The 11,530-nt window shown below is 42.9% G+C and overlaps 1 protein-coding gene across 2 annotated transcripts; it reads left to right on the forward strand.

The window, feature by feature from the left end:
* The first annotated feature begins 4,004 nt into the window (after positions 1-4,004).
* On the forward strand, positions 4,005-7,409 carry txnipa (thioredoxin interacting protein a). 2 transcript variants are annotated; one of them, XM_044170551.1, is made up of 7 exons: positions 4,039-4,154; positions 4,236-4,407; positions 4,847-4,922; positions 5,040-5,187; positions 5,370-5,729; positions 5,828-6,130; positions 6,244-7,409. In XM_044170551.1, the coding sequence occupies exons 1-7, from the start codon at positions 4,152-4,154 to the stop codon at positions 6,289-6,291; spliced, it is 1,110 nt and encodes a 369-aa protein (XP_044026486.1). In that variant the 5' UTR covers positions 4,039-4,151; the 3' UTR covers positions 6,292-7,409. The 2 variants fall into 2 exon arrangements, with proteins under 2 accessions (XP_044026485.1, XP_044026486.1); XM_044170550.1 differs by having other exon boundaries at positions 4,005-4,407.
* Positions 7,410-11,530: the final 4,121 nt, after the last annotated feature.

Genomic DNA, 11,530 nt, shown 5'->3' on the forward strand with positions numbered 1-11,530 from the left:
TGTCACCCAAGTGCTTGCTCATGGTGGGATTTGTTGGGTCTGTAATTAATATAAAGAGTTCGGTCTAGACCTGCTCTATAGGAAAAGTGCAATGAGATAACTTCTGTTATGAATTGAATGTTAAAGGATGGTCTTTGTGGAGCTCACAACAGGTGCATGTGTTGGTGTGTGCACGTTACAGCACCCATCTGATTCACTGGTCTGACTCTGAAGCACATCCAGCGGTTCTTTCCTCTATAAACAAAGCACTAAACATAAGGCAGCTAGTTATTACCACCTGATTACACAAGCCTCTCTTTATCGAAAGTAAATGTGACAGTACACTCATCATACGTGCTGTTTTAATTGTAGGCAGTGCAGCATCAGGCAAGCTGGTGCGTTAGGACAGCACAATTCACCTTCTGAGCTGAATAACTGCCTCCTTTCCCCAGTGAAGCTGCCAACTTTCACATCTCCCTTTCCTTATGAGACAGTGGGCCCCTGGGCACAGACAGGTAAAAGGTTCCCCGCCCCCCTACGTGTCATTATGTGGTTGTTTTGCATCTCTGTGGTTGTTTTATGTCTCTTTGTAGTTTTGTGTCTGTGTGGTCTCTTTTGTGGTTGTTTTGTGTCTCTTTGTGGTCTTTTGGTATCTTTATCATTGTTTTGCGTCATTTTGTATGTCTTTGTAGTTGTTTGATTGACTTTCCAACAAGAAATTAACTGGCACTTCATACATAGGCTCTGGCCCAGGGGCCCATGCTCGGCATGCTTGTTCAGAAATGCAACCATCAGAATCAGAAATACTTTATTGATCCCTTTATTGGAAACTCTTTGTTACAGCAGCTCGCCTTTACGTCAGTGCACACAGGAGAAAGTACTAGCAAAAAATCTAATACAATACACTATAAAACACTATAAAAACAGGTCAGAAAATAAATAAAGTACCAGGTGGGTTTACCGGTTGATGATGATAATACAGTATAATAATACACTGTAATAATATAAGTTATAAGTAGTGGTGCATGTACTAAGAGTAGCTTATTGAGATTATTAAGATATTGCACAGCAGTAATGGAGGTATATAATATCAATATCAATAAATAGGAAAAACTAACATGGGAAAATAAATATTGCACAGGAGTATTGACACAGAATATTGCACAATTATGTCAGGTATTGCAGAGATGTAATGATCAGTGTCCAGTTTAGTGACTTCGGGTCATACAGACTGACACTTAGAGGGAGGAGTTAAAGAGTTTGATGGCCACAGGCAGGAATGACTTCCTGTGGTGCTTTTTGGGGGGATGAGTTTCGCTGAAGGTGCTCCTTTGTTTGACCAGCACGTCATGGAGCGGGTGGGAGACACTGTCCAAGATGGCGTGTAGTTTGGCCAGCATCCTCCTCTCTGACACCACCGCCAGAGAGTCCAGCTCCACCCCCACAATGCCACTGGCCTTACGGATCAGTTTGTTGAGCCTGTTAGCGTCCACTACCCTCAGCCTGCTGCCCCAGCATGCAACAGCATACAGGATAGCACTGGCCACCACAGACTCATAAAACATCTTCAGCATTGTCCGGCAGATGTTGAAGGACCTCAGCCTCCTCAGAAAATAGAGGCGGCTCTGGCCCTTCCTGTAAACAGCCTGAGTGTTCTTGGCCCAGTCCAGTTTGTTATCCAAGTGTACTCCCAGGTACTTGTAATCCTTTACAATGTCCACACTGACCCCCTGGATGGAAACCGGGGTCGTTGGTGCCTTGGCCCTCCGTAGATCCACAATCAGCTCCTTAGACTCAGCTCAGCTCCATCCTCAAAGACTGAGGATTTGGGTGGAGTATTCCTTTAAAGTTTTTATGGTGGAAAATTCTCCTGATGGTATAATGGCAATGGCTAAAAAAAAATGGGTGAAAGTTTACAGAGGGGAACCATGCAATATCATCAGATCCAAAACAGCTTCTAGTCCAAGCAACAACAGTGGGCTGTGCAGGTCACATGACACCATACACACACATTAAAAGGAAACAGTTGTGAAATGGAGATGGACTGATGTTCATGTCTTCTGGACCAAGAACTTCCTCTGGAAATGAATGAGGCTCCATGTTGGAACATTGCATCCAAAATGTTGTGCTTGCAAACGTGCTGCAATCCCTCAATCCTCATATATCTTCATATACGAGGGGTGGACAAAATAACAGAAATAGCTACATAGTCTACATTTTGCAAAACTTAAAATGATTAACGCACGCATATACAACATATACACAAAAAGCTAGTCATCTTAAATTATTGCTACTTTGTACATGGCTGTATATACATGAATATTTTATCTTTTTTACTCTGCCTTTTGTACTTTCTATTTCTAGTTCCCTTCTATTTGAATTCAAATATTTTATTGCAATCAGTTTTTCATCCATTTTTTATTTCTGACTTGGGACCCAGGGCAAAAATCTGGGCCCTTATTAACACCTCATTCCTGCACTGTGCAGTGTGTACAGTTTTTCTATGCCTGGGCCCGGATGAGCTGTGTGAAAGCTCAGATAATAAAGCAGGATCCACCTCAAGGCCCTTATCATGTCAGCAAATATTGTGCTTCAGTGGTGCATATTCCCAGATCAATTTTCATTTAAATTAGCACAAACAGTTAACACACAGCGAGCCTGGATCTTACCGGGCTCCCGGAGTTCAGATTCCTGCCTCGGCCAGCTTCGCAATACAAGTGTGGTGGTCATATGGAACAGGGTGGATGGCATTTCTATCTTTGCATTTGCCACCAACAGCTCTTTCCATATAATACTAGTCAAACTCAACTTTGAGGTCAACATGGATGTGAAGTCCACGAGGTGCTCAGAATCACGGAAAGGTTCAATCTGCTAATGTGGACTGCGTGCTACATGCCAGTAAGTGATGCTTGTGTTAAGATTGTTTTGTCAACTGCTGTTTCCAAGGTCAGGAATCAACTGCCAAGCCTGACACTTTCTCATTTAACCATGACCTTCACTATTCTTAACCAAACAGACATGGTTGCTTAAAATGAACCATACTTACATACTGCATAGTACACATTAGATGTCTTGTGTGGATACTGGGAGTACCCGCATGAAAAATGTTGACAGTTAATGATTTCCACGAACAATCCAGTATAAACATGTAATCTGGGCATTTCCCACCAAATGTATCTTACTAATGCAATATGGATGTATATGAACAATACTCCTTAGGGGATAAGTTTGGCTAATAATGTTAATTGTGAGACAGAGTTGGATAAACAGTCAATTAATGTAATAACGTACACATTGTCTTGGAGGTCCTGTCCAGTGTGTCTAAAAATCATAAACCATAAATCATCTCAGAGCCGCAAAATACAGCATGCAGAATCAGAAATGAACATGCTTTGGGACGCGCAGTGGCTACAGGTTAGGGTGTCGGCCATGAACCGCAATGTCCTTCCCCATCTCTCTCCCTCCTCAATTCCTGTCAAACCTCTAATAAAGTAATACATATTCAATTCAATTTTATTTATATAGCGCCAATTCATAACAGAAGTTATCTCATTGCACTTTATTACATATTACCAGATACCAAATATTTATTATACTCATTATAAGTTAGCGTATTATATTCATACTGAAAACTTTACCAACTACACTTACATACTTTTCTATATATTAATATGTTCTAACATATTTCCAGCCCAACCCTGGTGATGCTAATGATAGACTGGGGGTTTTCAGGATCAGTGTGTGTGTGTGATAATGAAACACTCATATCCAGACTCCTTTCCTTGGTTTCACTGTTTACTTACTACAAATGTACTGCTCTCTGTGTCCACCTTCAACTTCCTGTGCTCACATCTGCTGAGCACGCTCTACATTCTCCCAGCCACGCGGTGTCCACGCGTCGGTTTCGGGCGCTGATTGGCTAGAGCTGACACAAACAAAGGTTTTCCACCAATGGGAGCGGTGTGCACGCGCTGAGCCATGCTGTTCATTCTGGCTCCTCATGTCCCGCTGAGGCTCGTCATATAAAAGCAGCAGTGTTGTCTTTGTTTACGGCAGAGTACAGTGGAAGCTGGTGCTTCCCCAACCATCAATCGCTTCTCAGCGGTTTAGTCGAACAGCTACAAGGCACGTTCCGTTTTTATCTTTGTGTTGGATATCCTAAATAAGCAGTCATGGTGGCTATGACGAGAAGAGTGAAAACCTTCCAAATTATCTTTACGGATCCCAGCAAGACCTTTTACTGCGGCGGGGACAAGGTGTCTGGCCGGATAGAAGTGGAAGTGAACGAGATGACGCGTGTGTCCGCAGTGAAGGTTCTGGGTCTGGGCAGCGCCAAGGTGGAGTACGCTAAAGGCAAGCAGCGCTGCCGTCAGGAGGCCGAGTACCTCAGATATGAAGAGGTACTGCGGCTGGACGACCAGCCCACAGGTACGGACATGTACTTTGTCCCGTTATCACCCTCTGCAGTCAGATATCGCCACAGTCAACTTTGTAATCTCTTGGAACAAATTAGCACGGCTTTGATACATTTGTCAGTGTAACTTGAATGAATTGCTAGTCAATCGTAACACTTACTTTGGGGTTGTAATGAAAGATCTTTTCAGTTGTTTTAGCCTGTTGCGCCTTGTTTTCTTTACCACTGTGAATCATTTCATTGACGTTGAGAAATGGCTGGCTGGCAGTGGGTGCACCCAAGACTTGGATAATTATTCCACTGGTGTTTCCCATGTTGAATCAAACAGCTGTCAGTGTCATCCAGTCACACAAAAGACAGTAGTCAAGGCAACATTGTTACTTACTGTTACTAAATTAGGCAAATAAGCATGTATGCCATGGCAAAGACTTAGCTTTAATTTTCTCTTTCCAGACTCTGATGGATCAGTCGTCTTGAGGCCTGGCAACAAATATGAGTACATCTTCGGATTTGAGCTCCCCCAGCAAGGGTAAGGCAGCGTCTCCTAATTCAAATAATATTACATCATCTTTGGATGTATGGCTCTTCGTTGATTGTATATCATAGAATACTTTAGGTTTTAATTTAGCTTCTCGTGTTCTCACAGGCAGCTGGTGTCATCATACAAGGGGAAGTTTGGCTATGTCCAGTACTTTGTGAAGGCCCTGATGGAGAGGCCACAACAGCCCACCCTCGAGTGCAAGAAACCCTTTGAGGTGGAGGAGCCTCTGGATGTCAACACCCCTGACCTACTGGTAAGTTCACAGACACTGAACAACAAAATGGATATTTATATGGGCATTTTTCAGCTTTGCATGTTCTGGCTCAGACAGCCCAAACATATTGAGCGCTTTTGTGTCCGCTTGTTATATAGTTATGGAATAATGCTGCTTGAGTCTGACAAGGAGTTGAGTCTTACCTTCCTGCGTCTCCTCAGTCTCCCACAGGTGGCATGAAGGAGAAGAAAGTCACCTGCATGTTCATCCCTGATGGCCAGGTGTCACTGAATGCAAAAATTGACCGCCGTGGTTTCTGCGAAGGCGAAGACATCTGCATCAACGCAAAGTTTGAGAATACCTGCTCCCGCATTGTGGTGCCTAAGGCTGCCATCATCGCCAAACACACCTACCAGGCCAACGGCCGCACCAAGGTCTTCCGCCAGAAGCTGTCCTCGGTGCGTGGAAACCACATCATCTCTGGCATGTGTGACGCCTGGCAGGGAAAGACCATCAGGGTGCCAAAGATCAAACCATCCATGCTGGGTTGCAACATCATCCGTGTGGAGTACGCTCTAATGGTAAGCCTTCAGTTGCTGCATGTAGCCAGAGATTTTTGGTTGTAACCTCTTTGAGAAGTGAAGATAAGTGTTAATGTATGTGTTCATGATCCTGCCAGATTTACGTCCACATCCCTGGTAGTGAGAAGCTGATCCTGGAGCTGCCTCTGGTCATTGGGACCGCCGGTCTGGGCAGCCGCAGCAACAGCGTGAGCAGCCAGGAGGGTTCGGTCAGCAACGCCTCCCAGAGCTGGGTGTCCCTCAGGATGCCCTCTGAGCCTCCCAGTTACTGTGACATCACCCGTGACTGCCGCCTGGACCAGCCCCTCACGCCGCTCCTGGACGACTTCGACGGTGACGACAGCCCCATCTTCATGAATGCCCCAGCCTTCCAGTTCCCACCTCCTCCGGCATACTCTGAGGTAGGTGTCTCAACCACGTTCCCCCAATAAGTGACCTTAACGCTCTCTGTCAAACTAATAATATATTATCTTTGCAGATAGTCTGTCTAATAAAACCATAATTTTTTTCCCAGGCTGAGGAAGAGTACAATGGCAATGCTCGCATGCTGCCAGTCTGCTGAAGTCCATCAGGGGTTCTAGAACTGTGGTCCAGCTCTCAGAGACCGTTCTTCTAAGGCACTTGAAAAGGAGCAGAAGGTCCAAACTCCAGAGGAGACGTGGGATGGAGAAGTAAAGCCAAGGCCGTGGAGATGGACAGAATGATGCTTGCCTGTTCTGTCAGATGTCTTCACTGTGCTTCATCACCTATGCTGAGTCTTCCGCCTGGTGCTCTTCAGGTCAAGGACCTGGGGGCCGAGTCACAGAGTCTGTGGCACGCTACGTTTCTGAATAAGCTGTCCCTTCCAGAGACTCAAACTGTCAGGGTCTCACTGTCCATTCACAGCCACTTATGACTTTGTTGTTGGGGCCAAGTTTTGTATAAGTCAGCCCCCAGCCTGTTGTGACATCTTTGCTTTTTTGGGGTTTGTCTTTTCCTCATGATGCTTTGTCATTCCAGTCAAACCCTGTATTTTTAAGGGATTTCACTAGAGGAACCATCCTTTTGGTTTAATCCAGTCAGTTTGTGTTGCTGTAAAGAATTTGTAAGGGATATTGTTCAATTTGAGAATTACAGCATGTAGAATAATCTTCCTTCGATGCTAATAGAACCTCATGCAGCATCCATTTTCTTGTGTACCAGTGTTTGAATAAATGTGGTTTATTCCTGTATTTTACTGCACTTTTTGATTGATACATTGAGTTTCTGTTTCTGTTTTGTTTGAACAATGTTTGTGATGTGAGAGTGAATTTTCTGTAGGTAAAACACTCTAAACTTGTTTGAACCCCACATTTGATTTCTAAATCCCAGCTTGGTGATTGGCTGTAATTTCTCGACACTGCAAGTGCCAAACATGACCCACACAACATACAACAACGTGTTCCGATATCATAGAACACAACTTTAGGTGAGGATAATCATTGTGTCTGATCTGCAGTTGTCCTAGACAACATTTCACTGTGAGATCTCCACTGTGGTGGTTTCACAATTTCTGTTCTTTCAGGGCACAAAGAAAATCACTGAAGACTGATTTGTGAGAAAGTATGTTTGCAATGCATCCTTGATACTTATAACAAGTATTGTTTTTTTGTATGAAACCCTATGGGTTAGTTTTTTTTATTAAAGAAATGTTGTAAAATGTCCAGTGTGTCTGCTTTTTCTTTTGTAACTCTGGTTTCAGATCTCAGCTATCAAGTTCTGGTCTGTTAATCATAGTTCTGGCTCAGACTTCCTCATAAGGACTGGCAAAGTGTATCGAACAGGCAGGCAGTCTTCAGCACCACCAGGAGCCTGTCGATAGTACCTTCATTGTGGGAATCATTATTATATCGTGGCCTTAATCAGTGTTTTTACCTTGCTGACGGCCATAGAGTCACAAGCTGGAATATTATGCTGGTGTGACCTGTCGCATTGCCACAGCAGGACTTTGGATTGAATTACCTGGTCCATTGCTGAAATCTCTATTCAGTGCAGAATATTAGTTGTTAACATGCAGATCTGGAAATGCCAAACATCAAAGGAGTGCAATCTCCAAATTACATTTTCCGATTCAACTGTCCAACTGTCAGGAGATCCAGAACATGCTGGAGGGATTACATGTCCCACCTAGCTTGGGAATGTATTGGATTCCTGAGGAGATCTGGAGGATGTGACTGGTGAGAAGGACGCCTGCGCTGCCTTGCCAGGTGCCACCCCTACCCCAGGCCAGACAAGCAGCAGAAAACAACTAGATCGCTAGAACAATTGATCCTATGGAAGCGCATAGGGGACTATATTAAAATTATATTGTAAACTTGGAAATGAAAATATAATTCCACAATAGCATTATCATTTTCCACATATGTATGTTGTAAAAATTTCAATGGAAATGAAATAATCCAATTTTCATTTTCATTTTCACATACTGGCTTTCGTATTGGCGTTCTATGACCATATTAAAATTAAAATGGAAAAGCTGTTTGACATTTTATTTTCAGTAGTATCCCGATGTACAGTGGACAATATTCAAATGTTAATTCAAATTTGAAAATGAAAACGCAATATAAATAATATAACCTGATTTTCCATTTATGCAAGCAATATTTAAGTCCAAATGAAAAGGCAATTTTCTAACAATTTGAAAAGGAAAGTTGCATTTGACATTTCATTTTAGTGAGGGTAGTCATTCATGAGTTGGTTCTAGCCTAGAGGTGGTTTTCTTGCTGGGTTTGGCTCCTGGCACCCTGGGGATGACCCTGCCGTAACCCCCACTCAGGCCTCCGGAGGTGGGCGCTGACCTCCCTCTCGCTCCTCTCCCACTTCAAGCCTCTCCTGTCCCAGCTGTGTCTTTGTTGTCCCCAGAGTCAGAGTCCTGATCGGAGCTGCTGTAAAACACCTCTGTACTGTATTCCCTGTCGGGCCTGAAAAAGCTCCTCCTCCCGGCGGTCCAAAGCTCCTGTGCTAGCGGTGTAAACAACACCAAAAATTCCCACCACGAGCAAGCACTTGGTGTAAGTTACAAGGAAAAACTTCCTTTAACAGGCAGAAACCTTTAACAGAACCAGGCTCAAGGTGGGCGACCATCTGCTGGGAATGAGAGAGAGCAGGAGAGAGTGAGAGAGCAGAAGAAAAGAAAACTTACAGTTGAGCAATGCAAACTTCACATTGAGATTTAAAATGAGAGTAATGGTAATGGTAGTGGTAATAATATTAATATTAATAAAATAACAGTAATAATAATAGTAGTACTAAGACTAATAATAACTGTAGTAGCAAGAAGGTTCCTTGCATTCATAGATCTGGTGGTAGAAATACCTGCTGAAAGCAACAGAATGAGAGAGGAGAGAGATGAGAAAGCACAGAACTACGGGAGAGAGAAGTTGAATTATTAACATGCAGTAATGGGATAAGAATGTGTACTGATCATAGACTGTATAAAAGAAGTGGACGTAGTCACCGTGACGTCACCCATTGGTTTGTGGACTACCGTTTTGAAGCCTCGAGATTGGCATTTTGGCCGTCGCCATCTTGTTTTATGGAACCATCGGGACCATAATTTACAGAATGAACATCATGCTGTATTGAAGAAGACATGAAACTAGCGACTGAGACCATAAACTCATTAGCAAACCATTCACCTAGGTAATAAATCAAGTGAGAAGTAGGGTCATTTTCTCATAGACTTCTATACAATCTGACTTCTTTTTGCAACCAGTGGAGTCGCCCCCTGCTGGTCATTAGAAAGAATGCAGGTTTTAGCTAGGCTTCACTTTTCAGCTTTGGAGGTTGCTGCTTGGTACAGATGGAGAGGGAGAAGAGGAGAGAGGTGCACCATGGGAAGTCTCTCGGCAGTCTAGGCCTATAACAACATAACTAAGGGATGGTTTAGGATTCACCTAGCCTCAGATTTCATTTTCATTTTCACGTTGACCCCAAAAGAGCGTGGTGACATGTAAATTGGGGGTGCTGTTTTGTTTATTGGATTTGAATATTGCCCACTGTACAGCAGGTTAAGTCTTTGAAAATGAAATATCAAATGCCATTTTAATTTTCAAATTGTTAGAAAATTGCATTTTCATTTTGACTTAAATATTCCCTGCATAAATGGAAAATCAGGTTGTTTATATTGCATTTTCTTTTACTTTTTACAATTAACATTTGAATATTGTCCACTGTACAGCGGGGTACGACTTTGAAAATTAAATGTCAGACAGCTTTTTCATTTTCGGGAGTTAGAGGAGGTCTTTAACAAGATGGAGTGTACTGGTGTACACAGAGCTGTGTGAAATACACATCTGTACATGTAAGTTTGAGGAGGAGTACATGAGGAGTACATGAGGAGATATATTCCATGGTACACCATAAGTGCATTTCTGGGTGCCTTGGAATGCTCGGAGGCCCACAGATGTCACAGAGAGCAAGCACACCATAGTAGTAACTACTTCACTGAGGGAATGAAATTGATTGCCTGCCCAAGTGAAGATTATTATCATGAAATATGGGTGGGCAGCCAGAGGCCTGTGCATGATTTTTCCCCCTTTCAAAGTATGTTCTCTGCTCTGTGCTGCTGACGTCTGGCAACTGCTGAGAGCAACAGATAAGGAAACTGTTTATCTGTGGAGTAGGGGCTGTATCTACTGCTTCACAGCCATGAGAAAAGTTAATATGGATATTAATGGTCCTCAGAGGATGAACCCAAGGACAAAATCTACATTTACATACTACTAAGGTTCTAAGAATACTAAATTGTCAGTATGTTGTTTGTTTCATCACCACTTTCTGTACAGTTACAGTTGGGTGCAATAACTATTACAGGCTCTAACCTTGTTTTATCCAGAAGAAGCAAAACATATTAAACAGAGTAAACTTGTTGGATATGAAAATATTTTAAACACACACCTATTTAGTTTTATGCATTCTCTCCTTTTGTGGAGTTCATACTGGCATGTTTCTCCTCCATCCCATATTCTGCCCTGCTTACTTGGCTTCTCATGACATGGTTTACCAAAATACTATAATCTGCTTTGTACCTAAAATACTACACCCACAATGCAGGCACATGCACAATTCTTTATTGCTTGCCTCGGCTGAAGTGGCTAACGTTACTCCTGCTGATGTCCCTGTCCTGACTTCACCTCATCCCCCTTCCTGGGCGTCTGTAGTTAGGAGTCGAAAAAGACTCTCTCTTCCCCTCTTCGACTCGTCTGGTATTGGTGGTGCTGACATCAAACTCAAACTTTTTCTCTCCTGTGGCTGAGCTTCCCTCCCTTTGAGAGTCTTACTTTTATTTTAACAAACTGCCCATTTTATGTGTTTTAATCTAACGACCCCCTAAATTCACCTTCGGATTTAATCAGGATTTTTCAGATCATTTAAGGTCAGGTCATTATGCTACAATATGACAGAGTTCTTATTCTTGATGATTTTAATATCCATGTTTGTTGCCCTTCTTCCTCCTCATTTACTTCTGATTTTATCAAACTTTTAGATTCTTTATATTTGACTCAATATGTGAAGCAGCCCAGCTATGACAAAGGGCCCATGCTTCACCTTGTGCTCTCCCAAGGTTTCTGTGTGGACGATGTGAACTTGATTGATTTTGCCATCTCTGATCACAACACAGTGCTCTTCCTGGTTCCACGGCTATCTCCCAAACCCCAAACCCACCGCACTGATTCACTCTCTGTTCCTCATTTCTGTCAAGCATTTACTGCCTCAAATACACCTTTTAAAACCAGTGAATAACATGGCCTCTCCGTAGAGGAGCTTGTCAGTGTTTTTAA

Source organism: Siniperca chuatsi, linkage group LG17 (genome assembly GCF_020085105.1).
Source record: "Siniperca chuatsi isolate FFG_IHB_CAS linkage group LG17, ASM2008510v1, whole genome shotgun sequence".
NCBI lineage: Eukaryota > Metazoa > Chordata > Actinopteri > Centrarchiformes > Sinipercidae > Siniperca > Siniperca chuatsi.

Coding starts and splice junctions, on each gene's coding strand:
- txnipa (XM_044170550.1), top strand. CDS start 4,152: ATGGTGGCTATGACGAGAAGAGTGAAAACCTTCCAAATTATCTTTACG. Junction 4,923..5,039: donor TTTGAGCTCCCCCAGCAAGG/GTAAGGCAGCGT, acceptor GTGTTCTCACAG/GCAGCTGGTGTCATCATACA. Junction 6,131..6,243: donor CTCCTCCGGCATACTCTGAG/GTAGGTGTCTCA, acceptor TTTTTTTCCCAG/GCTGAGGAAGAGTACAATGG.